The following is a 27,980-nucleotide window of genomic DNA, read 5'->3' as shown; positions in this document are numbered from 1 at the left end:
CATCACTTTTATTTATTTATATATTTATTTTTTTCTTTGTTTTGAAACGAGATCGAACTTCAGCATTTTCTACCGATAGATTTTAGACACTTTTTTCTGCAACTGGTAAGATTATGTAGCGGGTGCAAATTTTGATCTTGCACCCCCTGAAAATTCTAGGGGGTGCGGGTGCACCCGCTGCACCCCCTGTTCCCGGGCCCTTGAGCAAAAGCCAAAGTCTTAGTAAGTAGGAAAGAAGACAAACCATAAATCCCTTCAGGTAGATGGCCCTGCTTGATCTGTAGGAAAGGTGTAGTTAGAAACTACATAAAATGTACCTGGTGTAAGCTATATAAGAGGTGCAGCAATATCCATTGGTATCATCATGTGTGGTCCATTGGTATCATCATTAAGCAGAGTAAAAAAAAAAATCATAAATTTTCCAAACCATTTTTCATAAAAAGATGCTCCCCATTTCGAAGGCTTTGGTGAAAAACAATTGGAAAAATCCCCCAAGACTTATGTGGTCTTCTTGATTTGAAACTCCTCTCTCCAACCACTTCGGAAAAAAATTTTCCCCCACAAATTGTAATCCATAATTGTAATCTATGCAGTTTGAAAAGTTAACCTTGTATAAACTTTCGTTAAGAGATACCCATTTTCCTGAAAGTTATGAGGGAAAAAATCGGATTGGGTAAATTTTCCTAAAGTCCTCTCCCCACCCCCTCGGAAAAATTTTCCCCACAGATTTCTTTATAATCGTAATCTATGCCGTTTGAAAGGTATTTATATAAAATTTCATCAAAAGATATCCATTTTTCCTGAAAGTTACGAGTGAAAAAATCGAATCGTGTGAATTTTCCGAAAGTCCTCTCCCTCACCCCCCCGGTTCATTTGCGCAAATTTTGGTTTTCAGATTCGTTTATTACACTTTTTTTTTACACCTGTTCCACTTTTTTTTTGTTTAGGTGGCCGGGTGTTAAACTAGATGTTAACCCATTGGTGTAGGTATACCTCCACCCATCAACTTTATTTAACCATTTTTCATGATGATGCCGTGCACCTCATATTCGTACACAAAAGAGTTAATTTTCGTGCATACTTTCGTACTTCAAGAGTTTGTATATGCCCTCCCCATTTTTAAGACGATAGGGTGAAATTTGAAGGAGATTATAATTGGCTGAGAGAGCACGCAGAAGTTTAACTGGAGGTTGCACCGGGTCGTCCGACTACCTGCTTAAAGAATTCACTTAAGGGTTATACAACTTATCCCTTCGTCTGTATTGTTCCCAGTTACAGTGACATTTACTGACATATTGCTATGTTGTTATATATGGACAAGCTACTTGATATGCTTGTTTAATGTCTGATTAGTCGAACACGCTAACCGGCACACACACACACACACTCAAATACAAGCACAGTTTTATTAACTTCCACGCATCTTTCACTTGCACGCAGGCTCACACATGGCTTCATTAAGGATGATTAAACGACAGTTTGCTTGCCGCCAGATGTTTCGAAATGTTATCAAGTTGTCAGAACCAACTTTAGGTTCGTAGTAATTGTTTTTATCGTAAACTTGTGATTTTTATATCTTTCTCTAATGTATAACAATAACATATTGTTCGTTTGCTTCCTGACCTTCAGTTTTTCTTTAACTCATACGAATTTTTGTTTATATAAAAATATTTTTATCTTGTTAATCCAGTCAAGAATAACAGCAAACATTTAGAATATATCAAATGATGCAAAATATAATATATATTTTGCATCATTTGATATATACTAAATGTTTACTTATATAATTATACACGTACACCTGTTTTAGAAACTATGGGAGGCAGGGGTCGAGATCTGATGACTGTAATATTTACCATCATCAAGTTATAAATTTATCGAAAAAGAGTACAATTTACAAAAGTAAATTGCAAAAAAATGAGTGACCAGGAATTATTTTTACAAAATCCGTGGTATCTAGGCACCTCTTGCAGCACAGTGTGAGAGAATCACTGCTTTACATCTCGAAAAGGAAGAGACACATTGAATGGTCTAAATATGCATCGTGTTCTGTCATGACCATCGCACCCCGACAGAGATGCAGGACCGTCATGATGGGAACAGCTTTGATCACAGGTTTGATGAATCAATGCTGACTTTGTGCTAAACATAACAACTTAAACCTACTTGAGCCTTTTCAATATAATTATTTTCGTTGTTATTTCTCCCTTTGTCTTTTCGTGTTGCATTGAAAACCAAGACACTAGATTAAAATAATTCAATTTAAAACATTTTTGAAGTATTAACTGCATCATTAAAAAAAAAAAATCCATTTCTTCAGTTCATATCTCATCAAGGCAAACCTGACCTTTCACGTACCTATAGAATTGGTAAATCGGCCTTATGTTTAGTCAATATCCTCATATAAGCTTATAGTTTTATAATAGTTTAGATAGTTTTGTTTTTATTTGTTGTATGTAGTCTAGGTTTCACTGCACCCTTTTGTACATAATTCGTTCCTTCATGTATATCCGTAAATGGACACACACATAATACTGACCGGATAAAAAAGAAAGCGGACACTCTTTCTTCGGTATTCTCAGTGCATGTAGAAAAGACAATATTCTAAAATCTGTTGACATCCTCTAATAAAACGATTGTATTATCAACAATACACACATTCAAGAAATAAAGACCCCGAATCATTTTTGTTCTGGTTGTTATTGTTTTGTGCATATCATCTATTATCGAGTAGACTCAAGCTCAAAGACATGAATATCCTATTCTAAGAGATTTCGTCGAAAGTTCCTCGCAGTTCTTGATATTTACCGAGTTTTATCATATAAACTATATTACTTAATTGTTTTTACGTTTTTTAAGCTAGTAAGGTGTAATTTGAAGAAGATCTGACTTTATTTCAAATTCGATTACAAAACGGCTCACTCGTAGGTTAGCACTTGTGTATAAACGTGATGAATATTTAATTTAACCTGTCGGTGCTTTTTGGATACATTTTTATATATATATAGATATATACGTTTGTAGTCAATGGCCTTGAATGAAGTCATGAACCCATTGACTTCTTAAAAATATCGGATTTTAGTATTTATTTATAGAAAATGTGTTCACCATAGTACGGTGGGAGATTGAAACAACTCAGACTCCTGAAAACAGCGCATTCAGCAGTTTTTGTTTTCTGTACTTATTACATCAATAAATTCCATTAATACCTTATTTCATTTATCCAATGTGTGCAGCAATACATTTACTAGTCCCCAATGTACGTATACCCATAATTTTATTAGTAATGAAGATGTTTAAGTCGCTGAAACTGATTTTGGGGTCAAGTTAATAGGTCAATATTTGCCACTTAAAAGGCTGGCAGAAACGTTAGCACGCCGGGCCAAATGCTTATCGGTATTTCGTCTGCCGTTGCGTTCTGAGTTCAAATTCCGCCGAGGTCGACTTTGCCTTTCATCCTTTCGGGGTCGATAAATTAAGTACCAGTTACGTACTGGGGTCAATGTAATCGACTTAACCCCTTTGTCTGTTCTTGTTTGACCCCTCTATGTTTAGCCCCTTATGGGCAATAAAGAAATAAGAAACGTTAGCACGCCGGGCGGAATGCTTAGCGTTATTTCATCCCATTCTCAAACACTACTCCCTCCATTTACGCAAGTAGGCTCCCCCCCCTTTTTTTCCTGTTCCTTTCTTTTCTTGCCTGGCAAGTTACTTAGCAACTTCACTAGTGGTAGTGGCATGAAAAAAGCACCAAGTACACTCTGTAAAGTGGTTGCTGTTAGGAAGGACATCAAACAGTAGAGACCATGCCAAAGTTAACACTGTAGCTTGGCAAGGCCTTATGGTTTGCCAGATCCTGTCATACCATCCAACCCATGCCTGCATGGAATATGGACATTAAATAATGATATATTAATTTTATTTTTCATCCAGAGTTATATATAAAAGCAATTTAACATTAAATTGAATGGTCACCCTACTTTTTAGTAGAGTACATATTAATTTTTACAGGGATGAGGTTGACAGTAACTATGAAGTTTCAGCTTATTGCTTATCATCAGACTGGTTTTAGTCACTCAAGCTTTTACAGAGTGTTTATAGTAGGGAGTTCCTGTGGTATGTGGAGAAATGAAAATGAGGTATGGTGCAGGCAGACAGGAGGAGTGGTTGTATAAGAAGGGGATGTTGAGATGGACAAGAGAAAAGTATAAGTTTTTATGGTTTACTATTGGTTGAATTTAACAGGACATGTGTGTGTGAAGGAGTAGACTTTTATAGGTGTTCATGTGGCAGTTGTGTCATATTCAGCTCACAATTTGTATTTGTTGAATATTTTATAACTAATCAAGATATCTTTGCATATAGGATGGTTCTTAAAAGAATGTTGATAGACAATTCCAATTCACTTTGTCATAGAGCACAAGCTAGAGCGAGGTCAAATTTAATGTGGGTATTAGTTTTCTTTTATGAAATTTTAAACTGCTCTGTTTTTAAAGGTTAGAATGATATAGATTATATTACTATAATTACTGGAGTATTTTATTGTTTATAACAAGGTCATATACAAATATAGACATATGCATGCATATTTATACTTACATTTCCGGGAAAATGCATATAAATTGAAATCAGTCTAAACATATTCATTGGGAGTTTTCTTGCAGTAGAAGGACCTTACAAATCAAGTACAGGGTGAGGCAAAAGTTGCATACCATAGGAATAATTTATTAAAAATTGAACGTGGCCGTTGCCAGTACTGCCTGACTGGCCTTCGTGTGGGTGACACGTAAAAGCACCCACTACACTCTGAGTGGTTGGCATTAGGAAGGGCATCCAGCTGTAGAAACTCTGCCAAATCAGATTGGAGCCTGGTGTAGCCATCTAGTTTCACCAGTCCTCAGTCAAATCGTCCAACCCATGCTAGCATGGAAAGCGGACGTTAAACGACGACGACGAATTATGCATAAAAATTTTATTTGCTAGTTATTTAATTGTCATATGCCTGCCTTCAAATTGTCCCACAGATAAAAATCCAGGGGTGTGAAGTCTGGTGACCTCAGGGGCCACTCAACAGGACCTCTTCAACCTATCCATTTGTTAGGGAACTGTTCATTTAGAAAGTCATACACAATCAAAGCAAAATGTGGTGGTGCTCCATCTTGTTGAAAGAACCTGTTCAGTCTTTCTTCTAATGGAACATTATGCATGTAATCCAGTAAAAATGTCAATAGCATGTGAAGGTATGTTTCAGCCATGATATTCAAAGAAGTAAGGACCAATTAACTGACCTTCCCATATTCCATACCATACCAGGATCGTCTTGCATCCATCTAGGGTTATTATCAGACCAATAGCGACAGCTGTGTCTCTTGACATGTCCACTTAGATAAAACATGGCCTCATCATTGAAGCATAAGAATGATCGCTGTTTTGCAAATATCACTTGCAAAACTCTTTTCAGCATTCAAGGTCGTCCCCCATGCAATTCCTGCACCAGATGAGCTTTGTGAGGATGGAAGTAATGTCTGTGGAGAATACATAAAACTGACCTTTGGCTAATGCCTGTCTCTTGACTTAACTTCGTTGTTGATTCTTTTTTTGGCTGTTTCTAAAACAACCACCATTGATGTTGGATCAGTTGCACTTTTCGGTCTGTCATTTTGAGGGCAGTCAGTGGCACTACCAGTTTCTTTAAAACGATTAATTTGATGTCCAACAATTGACTTATCAATTGGAGACAGTGTAGATTCTGCCTGTTGAATTCCTCTGCAACAGATCTGTGAGTAGCACTTGCTTTTCCATACATGAACACTAAGGTGACTTGTTCATCCTTCATTAGTTTTTCACCTATCTTATTTCAAAATTATTTCTGCAAATAAGAAAGTATTAGAACAAATTAGACATCTAAAATATTAATTAATTTACTCCTATGGTGCATGACTTTTGCCTCACTCTGTACAATAGTCCTGACAGCTCATGTATCTCAATAGTAGGCATCAAGACTCACTACCAGTGAGTTAGTTATTTGAGAAAAGATGAACTCTGCTCTATTGAAAATAATGAAAATAAACCTAAATTCTCCTTGCATCCCTAAGGGATGTTAAGATCCATGAAGTGGGGAAATGTGCAATTGATTAATTTAAAATTTAATTATAGCCACTACTTGTATTACATAAGGGTATAAAAGTCAGTAATAGTGTGGTGTGGGACATAATAAGTATCCAAATGTTTTTAGTTGGGTGTTGAGCATAAAAGATTGGGGAACACTAACAATGGCATGTAGCTCTTATCTAGATGGTGTTGCTTGAAATTGTTCTGAATTCTTTTTACAGTGAAAACGCATTTCTTGGTATATAAAGTTCATATTTTACACATTTTATGTACAGTTATTTAACTATGTAGTTAAAATATTTCCTTCTCAACCAAGTAGTTCTGGGTTTAATCTCATTGTATGGTACATTGGACAAGTGTCTTCTACTGTTGTCTTGGGTTGACCACTGCCTTGTGAATGGAATTTGACCATTGGAAACTGTCTTGAAGCCTGTCATGCATGTTTGTGTTTATGTTGACACCAGTGTTGTATTTATGTTGTGGTCTTTTATATCTCATAACTCAGTGGTTTGGCAAATAGATATTCATAAAATAAGGGCCAAACTGAAATAAATACTGGGTTTGATATGACTGGTTAAAATCCGTGAAGGTGGTACTTCAACACATTTGCAGCTCAGTAACTGAATCTATTAAAAGAACACATATACTGTCATTTAAATATATGGATATTATTTTATAAAATAAAAAAAACTATACTTTACTATAAACCCACACTGGCTTTTTATTAACTGTTTTTATATAAGCAGCAAAAATCTGATCAAGCTAAATGGTGTTAGTCAAGAGAAAAGGAAGTTAAAATGTTTGGTAGTGATATTTTTTTATACATAATTTCTGTCTTTCCAGCACCATCATTATACCAGCTGCAACCTCGAGCTAATTCAGTCAGTTTAGCTTCTACCAAGAAAATTTTAGAAGAATCTCTTTCAGAAATAAAAAATGCTGGAACTTGGAAAGCTGAAAGAATTATTGTCTCCAAGCAAGGTGCTAAAATCGGTGTGAAAGGTCAAACTAACTCAATCCTCAACTTTTGTGCCAACAACTATTTAGGCCTATCAGTAAGTAAATTCCCTAAATTTTAAAAACTGCTGTGTATGTATTGATTTCTCTCTCCTCCCCCCTTTTTTCTTCAATTAGATTTTATTTATGAGAAAAGGAACATTTAAGAAAATCTCGTTGAGGTGATATGTGCACTCACATATACACATCCACTATTAGAACAATCCAAATATGAAGAAAAAAGTTTTATGGCTATGTTTGTTGTATACTCTCTGTTGCAGAAAATGTGAAATAGAGGACAATAAAGTAAAAATATATTAGTAGTGCTAAGACTTAACTTGCTGTTTCAAATCTATCCAACCCATGCTGGCATAGTAAAACAAATTTAATGATGATTATGACTAGTGTGCTTCTCAAGAAAGAAATTGACAAAGTTTGTAATGTCAAAGATGCCAGTGACACTTACAATCACATTTGCTCTTGTTGTACAGTTGTTGCACCACCACCACCACCACCACTGGTCACTATCACCTACCTTTGTATTGTGTGTTAACTTCTGAAAAACCCCTGAATCTTTTTACTTGGTTGTGTAAAACAATACTCATGCTATTTAAGCTTCTTTATGCTTATATTGATTTTTATATCTGTAATTTTGTTAATTTGTTTTCTCTTCTAGGCACATCCAGAGGTCATAGAAGCTAGCAAAAAAGCTTTAGACACTCATGGTGCTGGGCTAAGCTCAGTACGCTTCATATGTGGAACACAGGTATGTTCAGCTATTCTTAGCATTTAAGATGTTGGGGGCAGGATCACTTACTTTTGAGTTAATCTTTTGGGGGATCATTGAATGACCCCTATAAAACCATGTTAGGATTTTTAAAAAAAATCTTCTATGTCATGTAAGAAGCAGTCTATCAAAATGCACTAGACTTCTGATGTGGTTCTCACCTAAATACACTCTTTTGGTGTATTTAAGATTGAATACATCAAAGCTCTTACATGTTGCATATATTTTATTCTTTGTTTGTGCAAGTCTTAACTCCTTGTTCCCTTTCAAAGATCTGTATTTGGGGATTTTGTCTGTGTTTTGTTGTTGTTTCTGTTCATGTTACTGATGTTGTTGTAGCAGTTTTAAAATAATAATAGAAATAATAGTGATAACAACAACAGTAATGGTTTCTAATTTAGATACAAGACCGGAAGTTTTGTGGAGATGTGGGTAGGTGGTGGTGGTGGGTTTAATACTTGACTGGTACTTCCTTTTACCAACCCTGTGAGGATAACAGGCAAAGCTGATCTTGATAAAATTATAATTTAGAATGTAAACAGCTGGGAGAATAGCACAAGGTATTTTTTCTGATGCTCTAACAATTCTACCAGCTTGTCACCTATAATAATAATCCTTACTACTATAGGCATAAGGCCTGAAATTTTGGGGAAGGAGCTAGTTGGTTACATCAACCCCTGTATTTGACTGGTACTTATTTCATTGACCTCCAAAAGGACCAAAGGCACAGTTGACCTCAGTGGAGTTTGAACTCAGAACATAAGGATGGATGAATTACCGCTAAGCATTTTGTCCAGCATGCAAACAATTCTGTCAGCTCATTGCCTTAATAACAATAATATTAGTAAATTTCTGTTTATGCAGAATATTCATCGAGAACTTGAAGAGAAATTGGCTTCATTTCATGGAAGAGAGGATGCTATTCTCTATGCTAGCTGTTTTGATGCAAATGCTGGTATTTTTGAAGTTCTGCTTAGTCCTGAAGATGCTGTTATTTCTGATGAACTCAACCATGCATCCATTATTGATGGAATTCGACTGTGTAAAGCTCAGCGCCACCGTTATCTTCACAAGAATATGGAAGGTGAAAAAAACATCTATTTCTTATATATATATAAATGAATAAAACCTTGTTTTAAAAACCCCTAAGGTATGTATTTTTATTGAAATGTATCTTCATACAGGTTCATTTTTGAGTTGGGTATTTGAAATTACTAACATTCTGTTAACCCTAGCAGATAGATGAAATTGTGACACTGCTATCACTTTCATTAGGTAGGACACTGCTGCCACCACTATCACCACCACATCCATCACCATCATCACATGACGCAGGGCATCCTTGTATCTCTTCTACAGTAAGACATCTCTATCCTCTGTTATTCTTTCTAACCTAAATCAAGTGGTACAAAGTTACCTCATTTAATACTAAACTCACCTCCCAGTCGAGGTGGAGGGAACTTTGTCGTGTAAGTTACTTGGTGACCCTGCTATATGCTGGTCCTATGAAAAGAAAAAGCACCCAGCATACTTTGTAAAGTGGTTGGCATTAGGAAGGGCATCCAGCCATAGAAACCATGCCAAAGTAAACTAGAGCTTGACATAGTCCTCTGGCTTGCTGGCTCTTGTCAAACTGTCCAACCTATACCAGCATGGAAAACAAATGTATGATGATGATGATGATGATGACACAGCTGTCACTAGCATTATTACTGCAATTAAACATGATGCTGCTACCACTACCAGTATCATTAGACGCAATATTCCTGGCACTACTACTCCCATAAATAGAGGTAACAGTATTGCCACAATCACCACCACCACCACCACCACCACCATTATCACAGCTGTATCAGTGATGCCATTATGCCTTACATTACATGTAGCAATCTTATATTGATTTCTTACATCATCACAAGACCATTAATTTGTAGTGGGTAGGTATAGTTAATTGAATTGATCCTAATATGTGACTGGCGTGCATTTTATTAACACTGGAGAGAGAAAAAAGCAAAACCCATTTGGAGATATTTCAACTCTCCTGCAAGGCATTTAGTCCATCATTTTACTGTTTCTGTGACTTTACCACTTTATACCGTATTCAATTATAAATCTCTTTAATGAACTAATTATTTAAATTCTTCCCCTACAATTAGTACTGTGTAAGGACTACAGCTACAAATAACTAATTTAAAATGATATGACTATAGTAAATGGTTACTACACATAACTATTACGTCATTACCATTTTATATCTTTTCCATACCAGCTTGGATTGGATGGGTCATTGCTGCTCTCCTACATGGGTTGGAGGCCAACATCTTACTTGAAAGTTTCATTTCTGGCTTGGTTTCTGCAGCTGGATGCCCTTCCTAACACAAACCACTTTGCAGAATAGCTACGATTTTTTCATGGTGCCAGTACTAGAGAAATTATCGTATCTTTGGCAAAATTAAAGGCTCTTCTTGGCCCCACACTTAACTGAGTGCAATATTTGTAATTTAATAGATTCAGTCACTTGACAAAAGAAGCTTAAGTAAAAAGTAGGTTTTGGTAGGAAGAATAGTAGCAGAGATAGTTGTAAAGCAGTGGTTGTCATAGAGTTTTGATAAGAGAAGCTTTTCTCCAGATGTTAGTTGTTTCTTTGATGTATTATATATATGAGGGGGTACCCAAAAGAAACCAGAATTTTGCAATATTATTTTATTCACTTAGTTTTACATGTTTACACTTTTAATGCCTTCAAAGTATTCTCCATCAGTCCAGACACATTTTCCACTATTTGAAGCAATCCTGGAGCTCTTACGAAGTGATGCCTTTTAATACCTCCATTGTTTTTTTCTTTACCTCTTCTACTTATGCAAAACGTTTTCCTTTAAGGACTTTTACATTTGGGGAAACAGAAAAAAGTCACAGGGAGCAAGATTGGGCAAATAGGGAGGGTAAGCAAGGTTATGCCATTTTTGGCAAAAACTGAATCACTCTCAAGGCAGTATTTGCAGGCGCTTGAAACCACCACTCTCCACTTTGCTACAGGTCAGGGCGTTTTCATCTCACTGCGTCTCGCAAACACTGCCAAATAAAATGTATGGTTAACAGTTTGACCAGGGGGAACAAATTCTGTGTGGACAATACCTTTCACTTAGATGGAACGAATCAGCATTGTCTTGACATTGGACTTCACTCGACATGCTTTTTTGGGGTGTGGTGACATTGGATGCTTCCATTGTCTTGATTGCTCCTTTGTTTCCAGGTCATAGCCATAGCACCAGTTTTTGTCACCAGTGACGGGAGGAGAGAGAAATCAATACATACACAGCAGCATTTAAAATTTAGGCAATTTACTTACTGATAGGCCTAAACTTGGAAAAGGTTTGGATCAACTTCCAACTGTTCTTTCAATTCATGACATGCATTCAGCCACGACTGCTTTTGATCTTCTGTGAGCAAGAGAGGCACAAGTTTTGCTGCAACTATTTTCATTCTCAATTCCTTACTTAAAATTCACTGGCCGGTGCTCCAGGACACACCGGTCATATCAACAAGTTTGTCAATTGTTCAGCAATGGTCCTCCAAGATCAGCTCATGAATTTTTCATGATGTTTTCCTTTGTTTGGTAGGTTGATGATCACCCTGAACGAGTTCGGTTTCAAGCAACAAGTGGCCAATCCTGAATTGTGAAAACCACTCATAAACTTGTGTTTGGCTCATGACAGTGTCCTTGTAAGCTGTTTGAAGCATGACAACTGTTTCGGCTGCTGTTTTCCCCAGCAGAAAACAGAATTTCATGGAAGCACGTTGTTCCTTCATTTCAGCCATCGCAAAAATCAACAGAGGAGAAGTACTGCAAAATACACATGGCAGTATAACTTCACTTGATGCCACTGGTTGGCAGACTGATGCCTGAGGGTCACATGAATTGGCTTCTAGTGGTGGAAACCTGAACAACAACGGGCTTGTCTTTCAGAGAACATTTCTGGTTACTTTTGAGTACCCCTTCGTGTGTGTGTGTGTGTGTGTGTGTGTGTGTGTGTGTGTACCCTGAGCATTAACATTTTAATGTCATGAAGATTTATTCCTTTTCCATTTAAAGTGACTAAAACTCAAGCTTATTGTTGCTTTAGCTGTTATTGCTATTGTTAAATTATTCACATAATTGAAATAAACTAGAAGAGCAGCTTATGGAATCCTTCTCTTTGTTAGATTTGGAGAAAAAGCTTCAAGAAACATCTGGTGCTCGACAACGCCTCATTGTTACAGATGGTGCTTTCAGTATGGATGGCAATGTAGCTCCACTAATGTGAGTAATTTTATGGAAGACAAGCTGAATGACCCAGTGTTGCCTAGGTTGCTGCTGTTTTTCTTCAGATTAGTAAACGATAAATATAAAGATATATTTTTTTTCTCATAATCATTTCAAAATATTTATGTTTTATTAAAAAATATCCAAATTGTAATGATAATAGAATTTAGAACTGAAAATCTGTCAATCTTGAAGCACTTCAGAGTAAACAATATTCATTGTGTAATTTTTTGTTGGTGTCCAAATGAATAATTTACATTTTATTATTCTGAGGTTGATGAAATAACTGGCACTCTGTTGGTTATGATGACAAGGTTTCCCTTTTATACAATCAATGGAACAGCCTGCTCTTGAAATCCTTTCAGAGTCGATAAATTAAGTACCAGCCTGCCTGTCATCCTTTCAGAGTCGATAAATTAAGTACCAGTGAAACACTGGAGTCGATGAAATCAACTTATCTCCTCCGCACAAATTTCAGGCCTTGTGCCTATAGTAGAAAGGATGACAATGGCTATGAGGAAGGAATATTTTGGATAACATCAGCACAAGTTGCAATCGAAGCTTAGCACTGTGAACAATTCTCACATCTCCAATAAACACAGGGTTCTCATTTTCTGTTAGCAACATGAACATCTCCTTTAAACAAAAGTTTCCTGCCACTGTTGTCAACTAGTTAAAATTTTCATTTTAAAAAAGTGGTATGGCTGAATAATGTATTTAACAGTCCTCCTCAGTCTTCACAATTGGCAATCTTCACAATTGTGAAGTAATACAATTGTGAAGTAATACAACAGTGAAGTATGTTTTATGCTGTGAGGAAGGAGAGAAATATAATGATTTAGACACATGTCTTATGGAGTGTGAAGAATAAGTGAAGTGGTCAATCACTTAAAATGCAAGAACACAAAACGAGAAAATTAAACAAGTAGAAAAATAATGTTGAAGCTTTGGTGGATTACTTGTGTTTATGGTACAAAATTCAGTAACTGAAATACACCGTTTGATATTTCAACCAAGAAAATGCTTTCTTCATCAGGGAGTTGGAAGTTTTAGGATTTGTTCTCTCACAATATATATATATATATATATATATATATGTATATATATATATATATATATATATATGTATATATATATATATGTATATATATATATATGTATATATATATATATGTATATATATATATATGTATATATATATATATGTATATATATATATATGTATATATATATATATATGTATATATATATATTCGTTTATATTTATATAAGGCCATTACATATATATATATATATATATATATATATATAAAATAAACTTATATTTTATGTATATTTCTGTGTATACATATAGAAATATATATATATATATATATATATATATATATATATATATATACATGCATGTATATGTTGAAAAGTGGCAAAATATTAATAAAGCTGATCTTGTATAAATAGAAAGAAAAAATTTATATTATTTGACATTTTGGTATTGGTATTTTGTTCAAGTGCCAGTATGATCTCAGCACTGTGTATTCAGTAGGAAAATGGTTATATAAAAGATGCAGTGGAAATCTCTGGCAGATTGACAGAGAACAAGGATTTCAAATGTGCTAGATGTAGATAGTTGTCAGTAGGGGCATCTATGAAATGAAGTCGATGAACTGTTCAGATAGTTTATTATCTACATGATTTAATTAGCATTTGGAGTACACTGGATATATAGTAACCAGAATAAGTAGGAATGGTAGAAATTTAATCATTAACTTTGCTATCAACAAAGGTTTCCTTTTTCTATATATAAATGGTTAAGAAACATATTAGAATTGCATAGTAGTGAAATAAGAATATTGAATACAGGTTAGAAAGAAATTAATCTGGTATTATCTGTTGGTATTTGATGTTAAATTTAATAAGTGGAGTACAAAGGAGTGAAGTAAATAGCTGGGCATTAAAGGCATCAGCTGAGGAATGTAGAACACATGACTGCACTGAAATTGGAAATGAGTGTAAGATGATAAAGTACCACATACTGACGATTGACAGGAACCAGTGACAGAGACATGGAAAGAACTGATGAGCTCAAATCTTAGGATGCTAGGCCTCACATCTAAGATGACAAAAGATCTGGATGCATGGCAATATAGTAGATATGTCCTATCCCATGCCAGTATGGATAAACAGATGTTAAAATTATAATTGTAATGGCCTTGTTTGTTACCCTCAGCAAATAATTCAAAATAGTTATATTTTCTTTTCATGTTGACCTGGCTTCACTGTTTTTATATATTCTTTAAGTTACACTCTCTTTTATAGCCATTTTGGATTTTCCATGAGTGAATTGGTTTTTTGCAGATTTGTTAGTTTTTACCAGTGAGGCAGTCATGTTCTCTTTTTATAGTAATCCAGCCAAATGCCATTCTCAACCATTAAGTACGAGGAGATGCTGAAAAGTTCCTGGCTTTAAGGATATTGCGAAAAACCTGGTTGGAGGCCCAACCTTACAAGTTCTTTTACAGGGTTTAGAATAACTGAAGGACTGCTGCAATAAGTGTGTGAACCTAAGAGGGGGGATATGTTCAATAAAATCATAATTAACTGATCCTCCTGTATTTTCTTTTAACCAAAACCAGGAACTTTTCAGCACCTCATCATATATAAACAATTATCCTTTCATTTTTCATTCAACATTAAAACAGTATAAAATAAGTTGCTATCACCATTCCTAATCCTTTGTAACTTTCAAGGTATTTTTCCCATCTTGGTAACTTCTGAAAATATAATCTAACATTTGAAACCAAACTTCTTAATTTTTCTTCTTTTCAGAGATATCTGTGACTTAGCTGACAAATACAATGCTATTGTGTTTATTGATGAATGCCATGCTACTGGATTCTTTGGTAAGACTGGCAGGTAATTCAGATTTCTTTTCTTTCCTTGTTTGCTTTTCGATATGAACAAATGATGTTATATAATTCTATTTATCTTGTTTCAATCATTGGACTGTGCCCATATTGAGGCACCACTTTGAAGGGTATATTCAAACGAATTGGCTCCAGTACTTATTTTTGTAAGTCTGACACCTTTACTCTCAATCTCTTTTGCCGATCTACTAAGTTACAAGGATGTAAACAAACCAGCACCAGTTGTCAAGTGGTGGGAGGACAGACATACTCACACACACACATACGCATATATTTACAGGGTGCAATGTGTAAATTGTCACTATTTTATATTTTTAATTTCGTGCATTCACATTGCTTGTTTTTGATTTTGTCAACTACACAGTACAGTAGAGTCAGTTGGGCATCATCTATGAGAAAAACAGCACCATGATGCAATTCACTCTGCCAGAAATTTGAAAATGACATACTGTATTGCTTGGCATTCATGCCGGAAGCTCCAATACAAACATTTCAGAGTGTCTGGGTGTCAATATGAGGACATGTACCGAGAGTGATAAAAAATCAAACATCCAGTCAACATCATGGTATTTGGAGTGATCACTAGTGATAGCAATGTTATGCCTCCAGTCATCTTCCCAGGCAGCCGTAGACTCAACAAGGAGGCTTACATCAAGTGCCTAGAGGAAGTAGTGCTGCCCTGGGTCAAGAAGGTGGCTGCTGGAAGACCCTATGTTTGGCAACAGGACCCTGCACCATGCCACACAAGCAGGAGAACCCAGTCATGACTGTCAGACAATTTCTGCGATCACATCACCCCAGACTGCAACCCCTTTGATTATTATGTCTGGGGTGCAGTTGAGCAAGAGACTAACAAAACTCCTTGTAAGACCAAAGATGAACTGAAGGAAAGGATTATGGTAGCATTATGGAGACCAACCAGAAGAGTAATTTTATACACTCCTATTTTTTAAGTAGAGAATTTTCAGGAGTTAAATTTCTGTTTTATATGTTATAACTAATTTTTCTTATTTTACTTATTGTTTGGTAGTCCTTTATTTAATAAGTTTTTCAGTTAGTTACTACTTGTCTAAATGTGACTGAAAATTTACAGTTACATTTTTATATCTTTCCTTTTTCTAGAGGAACCGAAGAGTATCATGGCATTGAAGGCCGTGTTGATATCATCAATTCTACCCTTGGAAAAGCATTGGGTGGTGCTGCAGGTAAGCCTGATGTCATTATCTCACCAATGAGATTTTTTAATCATATTTTTGTCTGCTTCAATATTATAATGTTAGAGTTATTGTTATTACTATATGATTGCTATATTATCATCGTCATCATTGTTATCATTTTCACTATAAAAGACTCAGTAATCTTTTTTTATCACCATTACCTTCATCAACAGCAGAAGCACCTAATAATACCATCATCATTATTAGCAGCAACAGCATGAGCAGCAGCTCTTCTTTCATTACTTTGCTCATCCCCTTCATAATCCTTACTCTCATCAAGTTTTTAATAATTTTTATAAGTTATTAGGGGTTTCATATTTGTTTACTATATTGCATATAGCAAACAAATGTACCTATCATTCCCCTGGAGGAATGTTGGACCTCATGGAGGTAATGACTGAGACTTTTGGCATTATGTCGTGCTTGAGAAGAAGACCCATCAAGGCGAGCAAAATCACAGTTGTTACAGATACTAGTGTCAAGCAAATTAGCACCTGTGCCAGTGGTATGTAAAAGCACCCTGGTGTCACGCAAATTGGCCTCCATGCCAGTGGCATATAAAAGCACCCATTACACTTTCAGAGTGGTTGGCATTAGGAAGGCCATCCAGCCATAGTAAACTATACTAAATCAGACTGGAGTCTGGTGCAGCCTTCCAGCATGCCAGCCTGGTCAAACCGTCCAACCCATGCCAGCATGGAGAACGGACGTTAAGTGATGATGATATATATCTACAGTAACTAAATCATCATCATCATCATCGTTTAACGTCCGCTTTCCATGCTAGCATGGGTTGGACGATTTGACTGAGGACTGGTGAAACCGGATGGCAACACCAGGCTCCAATCTAATTTGGCAGAGTTTCTACAGCTGGATGCCCTTCCTAACGCCATATATATTTCTTTGTTTTCTATTTCTAATTCCTGAATTTCAGGTGGATATACTACTGGACCCAAGGCTTTGATTGATTTGCTACGACAGAGGTCTCGCCCATACTTATTCTCCAACACACTTCCACCTCCAGTTGTGGCCTCTGCTAGCAAGGTCAGTAACATCTAACATTTCTGGAATATTTGTGTACTAATTAACTGTCCAACATTGTCATGACAATCATTGACAATGTGAGTATTGTAACAAGGGGAATTTGAACATCATTATGAAAATGAATGCTATATCATCATCATAATGTCTACTTTTACATGTTTATGTGTCAGATGAAAGTATGTTGAAGCAGAGTTTTCTACAGCCAGTTGTTCTATTGTTGATGTCCTGTTTCCAAACGAGGTAATAATCTACCAAACAGCAAACAGCCTGGACATTTTTATAAGGAGAACTGGAAACAAACAACATTGAATGAGATTTTATTTACAAAGATTATGCAACATGTCAAGTCATATCAAGAAGCCCAGACATGCTTTTGCAGTGAACTGATAAATGACACTGTGGGTGAGCTACTGCTTACAACCACCAATTACAAGTGAAGATTAGGCTAATACACACAAACATTCACACTCACACACCATCATCATCATTGTCATTTCACATCCATTTATGCTAGCATGGATTGGATGGTTTGGCAAGATCCAACAAGCTGAAGGACTGCATTGTGCTCCAATAGCTGTTTAGGCATGGTTTCTATAGCTGGATGTCTTTTGTAATACTAACCATTTTACAGACTGTAGTGGATGCTTCTTTTCATGATGCCAGCACTTTTGACGTCACCAATTAACTCTTAAGACAAAAAGAAAGAAATGACCCTTTGGTTGGGATTGTAGTAGGCGCTAGAGTATGTTTGAGGGACAGGCACATGTTTTGCTATAGAGGAGATAAATGACTACCATGCATTATGTAAGGTTGGGTGGGAGTAGCTTGAAAGAAGACAATGATGATGCTGATGAAAATGGTTTTATATAAGTGAAGAGGTGAATGTAGTATAATGAACAAGAGTGGAGGTGTGGTTGATGGTAAATATAATTATGATGGGAGGGGAATGTGAAAGAATAGGAGTGGTTCAGAAAGGCGGAGGTGTTAAGTGTTGTTCACTAAAAGTGGAGAACTACTGTATAATAACCTGTAGATAGCTCAGAAAATAGAAATATGATGTTTGGTATGGGGGAGTGGGTGGGAGGGGGGAGATTTACTGTGACAGAGATGGATGTCAGCAGTACTTGGGAGTAGCTATACTGAGTGAAGGACAAAGGTTGGGGGGGGGGTCATTGGTGGCAGATATAAGAGGGGGATAAGAATGATAAGATAAAAAGTGTTACAGGCAAGGTATAGCAGTCATAAAATGTAGCTCAGAGGATAAGGAGCGATAACTGGAGGCATAAAAAGGGGTGATTAGTGGAAAAGAGTGTGAAGGAATTATATATATATACATATATATATAATCATCATCATCATCATTGTTTTAATGTTCAATTTTCCTTGCTTATATGGCTTGGATGGGATTTTTTTGTTAAGGCAGATATTCTTTAGCCAGATGCCCGCCTTCATGTGTTTCCAAGTAAGGTAATATTTTCCATGGCCTGACATGTTTTTCATGAAGACTGAAAATGAACAGCACGCATGTGGTCTGAAAACAAGGACACACACACATATTCACATAATGGGTTTCTTTCGGTTTTTATCTTAGAAATTCACTCACAAGGCTTTAATCAGCTCAGGACTAGAATACACTTGCCCAAGGTGCTGTGCAGCAGGCCTGAACTCAGGACCACATGGTTTGGAAGCTAGCTTCTTAACCACACAGTCACACCTGCTCCTATTTATAAATACACTATTTATAAAAGTGTAGTTGTAAAATCACACCTTCAATATATACTTCTTGTTGTACACTATTTACAATAGACAAGGTATAATGTTCATAATGTACCAAATGTGATAGCTTTTGTTGATTGGTTTTTCTCTTTTTTAGTCATTAGATCTTATCATGCAAGATGACAGCCTGACTGGTAAGGTTCTGTCAAATACAAAACGTTTTCGAACTCAGATGGTCAATGCTGGCTTTACCATGTCTGTAAGTTTTACTTTTTTTTATCAATCTCATTAACTGCATTCATCGTTATTATCATTTTGTAATGTCCACATTTCCATGATTGCATGGTCAGTTTATTGAAAGAAATTTTCTACAGCAGGGTGCTCTTCCTTTCACTAACACTTGCCTGTTTTCAAGCTAGGTAATATTTCCCCATGGTCTGACATGTTTTCACAGAAGATTGGAAATAAATGACATTTACAGCTACCACATAACATCAAGATAAAGCGGTATGCATACATGCGCGCACACACACACACACACACACACACACACACACACATAATGGGCTTCTTTCAGTTTCTGTCTACCAAGTCCACTCACAAAGCTTTGTTTAGCTTAGGGCTATAGTAGAAGACACTTGCCTATGTCCTTCTATTAATTTATTATGTTTCAGCTGGAGCCTGTGGCCCTGCTGGGCTATTGCCATTGTTGCTAATGCTTGCTTATTTTAGACACACTTCCTTTCCCCTGAATCTGTTCTGTGTCTGGAATCCAGTCTCCAGAATCAGTCCTGGGTGAACAATAATGTTGATTACAAGTTTCTAATGGGTCAATCACTGGTTCACTGCATTTCTGACAGCAAGAATAACTTAATGCACAACAATTATCACAAAGAATTTTGTTCAAAATGCACTGATTGTATGGTTTTCTTGCTAATGCTTATATACTTTACTGATACATATAAGTATAAAAAGAGAATATTCATGAACAACAGCTTTGAAATTTCAAATAGGTATGCAATCTTATTGTTCTTTTGGATCTGGTAGAATTGTTTCTTTCCTGACAACGGTGAAAAATAAACTGCCATTATGATTCCTCTGTAACTCATAAAGTTTGAGTTATCTTCCTTAAAACTACAACAATTATGTTGACTGAAAAATACTGTGGATAAATATAAGAACTCATCCATATTTAGTTTTGCTGTGGAAATTGGCCAACAAGGACTTTTATTAGTAGCCTGATATTTCTATTAATATCTTTGGAAAACATGAATATTAAGCTTTCAGAAGTTCTTGAGAATTCTAGATTGGCAGAGTTGTTGGAACTTGGGATAAAAATACTTTGTAGTTTTTAACTTCAGCTCTTCACATTCTGAGTTTGTCAGTGATGACACTGGTGCCAAGCTGTACCGGCTTTTGCCTTCCCCTTGGACAACATCAAAGCCATTGTGAAGGAAGACTTGCTGGTCTTCCATATAAAAAAAAAACATGCCCAGACCTGCACCATAAAAAGAAACATTGCAAGAGTTGGTTCATGATCAATCCTGACAGATGGAGGCCTTATATATACTTGTAAATGTATGTCAGTAAGGAAGTCATGACCCTTTACATGGTGTCCAAAACTTTAGGGAGGAAGAAAGTTATTCTCAAACATGAGAGCTGGCCCAAATATTTGCAGTAGGACAGGGTCTGCTAAAGGCCCCAAAAGTGCAAGATAGGGGTATTAAACCAGGCATTAGATTAAGTCTACCACCCAAGTAGGCAATGGCAGAATTTGAACTCAACACGAAAGGGTAGAACAAATACCACAAAGCATCTGACCTGATTTTCTTGTGTGTTTACTAATCTATCACTCTGGGTTGATATATTTTTTTTTTATTGATGATGAAAGGATGAAAGGCAAAGTTGATCTCGGTGGCATTTAAATTCAGGGTGCATAAAGTTGGTACAAAACCATGAGGTATTCTATACAGTGCTCTAATGACTACCCCAATTCACCACTGATGTTATGTATTAGAATTCTGCAGATTGACTTTGCCATTCATTTCATTAAACTTAATAAGAGAAGTGTTGTGTCCTGGATTCAATCCACTATACCTCTATAAATTTTCATTCTCTGCCAATTCAAAAATAAAACCATATATCTATATCTGCCTGCCTGCCTCCTTCCCTCTTAAAAATGAGAAGAGATGAACAAGACACTCATCATCATCATCATCATCATCATCATCATCATCATCATCGTTTAACGTCCGCTTTCCATGCTAGCATGGGTTGGACGATTTGACTGAGGACTGGTGAAACCGGATGGCAACACCAGGCTCCAGTTTGATTTGGCAGAGTTTCTACAGCTGGATGCCCTTCCTAACGCCAACCACTCATGATATTATTAATCTTCTTTTCTTAATAAAATTTAATATTTTTTTTGCATTTTACTCTTTAGGGTGATCCTGACCATCCAATTTGTCCTGTGATGCTGGGAGATGCTCGACTTGCTTCAATTTTTGCTGATAAAATGCTGGGTAAGTAATCAAAGTTTTGTAGATTTAAAAAGAGATGGTCTTTATTTAAAGCCATTTTTTGATATTGAAATTTCCTAAATACAGCATTTTATTTAAATTTAAATGTTTGCTTTGATTATGGCTGTCATTAGAGAAGGCAACAGTTTAGTAATAAATACTTACATTAGAATTTTAAGGTACTAGGTTTAAACCATTCCCAATTCAATGAATCTCCCTTTTTTAGTACTAGCTTGGTTCGGGGAAAGGCTCTCACAAGCCATGTAAGATTGACACTATTATTATTCTGCCCTAGATGTTGCAAGTCAACAACTGTAGGGTGAGAATTCCAAAGAGAAATGTTCTTGGATGACAAGTGTGGTTCGACATCTTTCCAAAAATGTCCTTCATTGTCAATATAGAACATTTTTCTTTTTTCTCCAACAAATGTCATCTGAATATAACTTGTGGGTACGTATGACACTGTTATAGTTGCAGTAGTTTTCTTTTACATTCTCCTTGTCATGCCTGCAATGGATATGGCATTTGTAAAGGTATAGAAACGATGCCTGTGTGAGAAATCAGTATTGCATTGTATGACACTTGGAATGAAACTGGTTTGATAAGCCTTAATTAGTCATTGAGCCACCACGTTATCCTCATGCAGCGTTTGTAGATGAGTCAGCCTGAGTGGGCTTCTCTCTTGCTAGGCTAGAAAAATGCAGGCAAAATGACTCAATGCAAAATTTAATATCTATCACATTTAGACCACCTGGAAATTGTATGAGGGGATTCTAATGTATGAGATTCTCACATCCAGCACGACTGCTACAGATAAAACGTTAAATCAATGATAATGATGGGGAATCCTCATAATTTCTGTACTTCTGTTTTACTAGGCCAAGTAAAATTTTTGGTTTTTTCACATTTGAATATGTTTATGATTTTTCTGTTTTACTATTTCTACAGAGCAAGGAATCTATGTGATTGGTTTCAGTTATCCGGTTGTGCCAATAGGTTGGTTTCTTTTCATTTTTCCAGTATCTGTAATGAAAGAGAGAGAGCCTGAGTGGTGATTGAGACATACAGTCAAACATACTAATCTTTGTAGTTATTGCCAAGTATTGAATTAATGAAACCAACTGGATGAAATGTCACAAGATGGCAGTATATAATTGATATACTATATTTAAATGTCATCCAGGGGCTGCTTCATCAATCATCATCATCGTTTAATGCTTGTTTTCCATGCTAGCACATGTTGGACAGTTTGACTGGAGCTGGTGAACCAGATGACTGCACCAAGCTATCCTGTCTGCTTTGGTATGATTTCTACAGCTGGATACCCTCCCTAATGACAAGCACTTTACAGAGTGTAGTAGGTGCTTTTTACATGGCACCAGCACCAGTGAGGTCACTAAGTAACTTGCAAGACAAGACCCCTCAACTGAGTGGGCAGTAGTATTGAGTTGGGTTGGCTTTGTGCCAAGTGATGAGAGGTTAGAGTATAATAAAGAGATAGAAAAAAATATGTATTGCAGTTTAGGAGGTACATGGTTACTCCTGTTGGAAAAGGAGAGGAAAGAAAGAGAAGAAAATGTGTTGGAGTGCACTCTCAACCTGTTGGTTTCTCTGCAACTTTTACTAATGCACCATTCAGTACATCTTAACAAATTTGCCTTACGGTATGATGTAACAATTGCTCCATGTTTGCATGAAATTTTCTGTTACAATTGTGTGAACTAAACACAAATATTGTTGGTATTTCTCTTACATCAATGAAAATAATTTCAATGTTATTACTGGCAGAGAACATTCAAAACTTACTACCATTTTAGAGGTTTTCTCTCTTATCTCACTCCAATTTTAGAGGCTGAAATTAAAACTGTAATGGTGATAATAATGATGCTGATAAAACTGAACATTACATGTTGCCTGTGTGTGTTTGTGAATGCTAATAAATCCCTTGTTAAATATATAATGCTATCACATTTTACAGTTGTGAGTTGTAACTGCACATAGCTATTTACAGAAATGTGGAGAAAGCTATGGGAAATATATAATTTTTTTTTGTAGACATATTTCTTTGTTGAAGATTGCCTTCAGTTGTTGTCATTATTGTTTTAATGACCACTTTTCTTTGTTGGCATGTGTTAGATGGAATTCATTGAGACAGATTTTCTATGGCTGTGAGTGAGATAGATTAATATTTGCAGTTATGGCCAGGTATTGAATTAATAGAATCAGTTAGATGAAATGTCATAAAGTGGCAGTATATGGTAACTTGTTACACTATATTTAAATGTTATCCAGCTGCTGCTTCATCTATGCTTTCTCAAAATCCTGTTGTGTTTCCTGTCACTAATTCTCACTTGTTTCCAAGAAGGTAATATTTCCTAATGACTGGACATGTTTTCAGGAAAGATTAGAAATGATAAGTCTTCTCTGATGGTAACACTCCATAACAACTATCATACAATGTCATGACAAAGAAACACAGACACACACTTATGATGAACTTCTTTCAGTTTCCATCTACCAAATCCACTTACAAGGCTTTGGTCAGATCAGGGCTATAGTTGAAGATGCTTGCCCCTGGTACAAAGCTATGAGACTGAACCCGAAACCATGGACTGGAATTGAAAAAAATAACTTTGCCACTTTAAGATTCACTATAAGATTATGTTCAATTTCAGTTTTGAAACTGTTGAGCAAATAACAAACATGCCCTCTCCTAGCTAAGATACCAGTTCTGCAATAGGTATCTATTGTGCAACAAGGTAATTGAAGCAATATAGAAGTGGAAAACATACTCTAAGACATCACAAATAACTGCAGAGAACTTGACTATCTAATCTGCATTGATAATCCAATCTCATTACTGGGCTATTTCACTGTTACTGTATTAAGGAAAGAAAATCCTGATTTTTATGAAGAAACAAAACAGATAAAGAAAAAAATATTTAAATTACAACTTCAAAATAATCTCAATCATTATCAAGTCTAATGACTACCATGCCTCCCTTTGTTACTCCCTCTCTTCTTGAGTCTTATATTCCTTATATTTTCACCAATTTAGCTTCATTTTGCATTTGTTTATTTTTCAGGTAAAGCTCGGATCAGGGTTCAAATTTCAGCTGCTCATTCTGAGGAAGATATTGATCGTGCTGTGTCTGCATTCATAAATATTGGCAGAGAACTCAAAGTTGTCAGTTAAAAAGTATAAAACAAACAAACACTATTATTGTTGCTAATGCTGCTGGTGTTGGAATTTATTCTCATTTCTTCCAATTTCTTAAATGGTTCTTTTGTCTTTATCAAACTCACTTAAGGCCCTTGCTGTGGCTAGACTAATGTTTAGCCCATGTTGTGACTGGGCTTACTCATTGCTTATTCTTTATCCTATTGAATTTCCTTCTCTATATAGTCTTAATCTCTTTTCTCTCCTCCACCTCTTTCTCTCACTAAGCTGTTCACAATATCTTTGAGAGAATTTACTTTATTATACACAAATTATACTATTATTATTCACAAATTGTACTGTTATATTAAGTTTTCTAGAATATTCTGTCTCTTTCTTTCTATCTTCCTTTCTCTCTTTTTTTCCCCACCAGTTTCTTCTCTCTCCTTCTCTCTCACCACTTCAGTATTAGCTACATGTTATAGACATACACTAACGTTTATACATACAGACATTTACACATGCACAGTTATGTATGTGTTTATAAAGAGATATGCACTAAATTATGTGCTATTCCTCGTAGTTGAAATCTTTTAAAATTACTCAAAACAGAATCTCAGTCTTCGAAAGTTATTCACATATCAAGCTCTTACTGAATCTATAATTGAGCTTTAAATCTCAAAAAACATATATTTTTTTATACATTCCAGCCATGTAGCTGCAGTCATGCTGGAACAGTATTTTAAAAATAAAATTTAAAATATATATGAAAAACTAAATAAGCTATATAAAAAAAAATAGTTGTAAGCCCAATTTGAACAATATGAGAATTAAAAAAAAAAAATCTGGATCAAAAATAATTGGAGGATGAATCTCAGAAGATTTCCATGTGGAAACTTCACCATTTCCTAATTATTATTTTAATCATAAAAGGACTAATTCACCTGAAATACTGGAATGCCAGATTAAGTACCTTGATTGGCATTAATTAAGTCCTTTTATGTTTTTGAATTCAAATCCCATGTAGATCAACTTTACTGTTCATCTCACTGGGATTGATAAAAAAAAAATAGTAATGACTAATTTTGAATCTGTTGACTACACTTCATTTCTACAAATTCCTGGCCTTTTGCCAACCTTAGAGATTATTATTGTTGTGATGAGTGCTATAGAGATAGAAGTGAATGCCTGGCAAGTTGTTTTTTCAATTAATATTTTCATTCCTGACTGAAGCATTATTACCACATAAACTCATTCCTTCCTCCTATAAATTTGAGGCTTTATGTTTTAAACATTATTGTGGTAAATGCCATGGTGTTGTGGTAATGAATCCACAATGGATTCAACTACCTCATTTCATACTTCCAACTGAACCACATTAACTTTTATAGCTAATTTTCTTGTAACATAGCTTCCTATTTTCCTGTTCCTTACCAATAGATCTGAGGCCAATTCAATTATGTAAGATATATTATTGTTGTTATGGTAGGTGCCAGATACAGTTTAATGAACTAATTTTATCACTTGATTTTGATTCCCAGCAGAAACTATTTTCATGCCTCTTCAACCCCTAAATGCCTTTAGGAAAGCCATGAGCATCACAACTTACCAAATATTTACTTCTTATAAATCTCTGAGGAATTACAACTTGACAAATTAAGATCTGAGGTATTGCGCTGATAAAATAAAGATCTGTGGGGTTTTTTTACCTAGAAAGCGTTGTTGTTGTTATTACTGTTGTTGATGTTGTTGTTGTTGTTGCTATTATTAAGGTGGCGTGCTGGCAGAATTATTAGCATGCCTGTCAAAATGCTTAACAGCATTTCATCTGCCTTTACGTTCTGAGTTCAAATTCTGCCATGGTTGACTCTGGCTTTCGTCCTTCCAGGGTCAATAGAATAAGTACCAGTTGAATAGTAAAATCAATGTAATCAACTTCCCTGAAATTGCTAACCTTGTGCCAAAATCTGGAAGCAATAAATTTGAAACCCTTATCATTATTATTATTATTTATTGTTGTTGTTAAGGTGGTGAACTGGCAGAATTGTTAGCATGTCAGGCAAAATGCTTAGTGGCATTTCGTCAGTCATTAAGTTCCTAGTTCAAATTAACTTGAAATAAGTTTTTAGACTTTTAATGATTTACATCCATTTTCCTGTTTAAACGAGTGAGAGGATTTTTTTTTATTAGAACAATTATTTATATAACTGGATGTCTTTCCTAGAGCCAACTGCACAAACTAGACACAAACACGTTGTGTGCCTTGCTCAGAAAGACAACAGAATGGCTGTTGTTAGATTTGAACTTATAGCTATATGCTTAATATCTCAATACTTTAAGCTCTACTCATGTCAACTTTGCCTTTCATTCTTTTGAGGTTGCTAAAATAAGTATCAGTTAAGCACTCGGGTTGATGTAATAAGCTTTCCACCTCCTCCGAAATTGCTGGCCTTGTGCCAAAATTTGAAACCATTATCATTCTGCAGTAAACCTTTAAAATAAATCTTCAGTAAGTAAAAAATAAAAAGACCAGTTCAGATTGTCTTTTATGCTGACGTTTTGTGGTTTTATTTTTTTTTGTTTACTTTCCCTGTAAGGAGATCATCATTTAACGTCTGTCTTCCATGTCAGCATGGATTGGACAATTTGACAGGAGCTGGAGATGTTTTGGTGTGGTTTCTATAGCTGGATGTCCTTTCTAATGCCAATCACTTTACAGAATGTTCTAAGTGCTTTTTATGTGACACTAGCAGCAGCAGGGTTGCCAAGTAACTTGAGAGCCAAAGATCTCTCAGTTGGAGTGGAACCATGGGAAGTGACTTTGTGTCAGGTGAGAGGGTAATGTATAATTGAGGGAGATATATAGGTATCTTACTATAGAGGAGATATGTAACTACCACAGTAGGACAAGAAACTAGGGCTTGAAAGATAGTGAGAGAGAAATAGGTAGTATTGGAGATAGCAGTGGTGGGGTGAGTAAAAGTAGTACAGAAGGGATAGAGGGAGGATGTTCCATAAGAGTGTGAAGATAGATGTTTAGAGATGGGGAAGGGGTGACAAGCAAGTGATGGTGAGAGAAATTTGAATAGCTGACAGTTGGGTATGATAGATATGCGAGAGTGTGCCCCATCTGGGAGGTCACAGACAGATTATTTTGCTTCTTACCACATCCTGGATGCTGCAGTAAATGGGAAGGTCACTGC

The 27,980-nt window shown here is 35.8% G+C and overlaps 1 protein-coding gene and 1 long non-coding RNA gene across 3 annotated transcripts in view; one reads left to right on the top strand and one right to left on the bottom strand.

Annotated features, from left to right (window-relative positions):
- Positions 1–869: 869 nt before the first annotated feature.
- Positions 870–26,493, top strand: LOC106872365 (2-amino-3-ketobutyrate coenzyme A ligase, mitochondrial). Of its 2 annotated transcripts, none has more exons than XM_014919335.3 (12): positions 870–1,533; positions 6,955–7,166; positions 7,784–7,873; positions 8,759–8,978; positions 12,098–12,194; positions 15,024–15,110; positions 16,244–16,326; positions 17,273–17,382; positions 19,256–19,357; positions 21,542–21,620; positions 22,566–22,613; positions 24,704–26,493. In XM_014919335.3, the coding sequence occupies exons 1-12, from the start codon at positions 1,449–1,451 to the stop codon at positions 24,811–24,813; spliced, it is 1,323 nt and encodes a 440-aa protein (XP_014774821.1). In that variant the 5' UTR covers positions 870–1,448; the 3' UTR covers positions 24,814–26,493. The 2 variants fall into 2 exon arrangements, with proteins under 2 accessions (XP_014774821.1, XP_014774822.1); XM_014919336.3 differs by lacking the exon at positions 870–1,533 and adding an exon at positions 1,810–2,115.
- LOC149136497 (uncharacterized) overlaps positions 17,684–27,980 on the bottom strand; it is a 29,871-nt gene continuing 19,574 nt past the window's right edge. The window contains exon 2 of the long non-coding RNA XR_016241005.1: positions 17,684–22,640. This is a non-coding gene — a long non-coding RNA (uncharacterized LOC149136497). The remainder of the gene's footprint in view (positions 22,641–27,980) is intronic.

This window comes from Octopus bimaculoides, chromosome 3 (assembly GCF_046866305.1).
Source record: "Octopus bimaculoides isolate indiv1 chromosome 3, ASM4686630v1, whole genome shotgun sequence".
Taxonomy (NCBI): Eukaryota; Metazoa; Mollusca; class Cephalopoda; order Octopoda; family Octopodidae; genus Octopus; species Octopus bimaculoides.
Note: the sequence above shows the minus strand (reverse complement) of the source record. Positions and strands in the feature narration are given on the sequence as shown.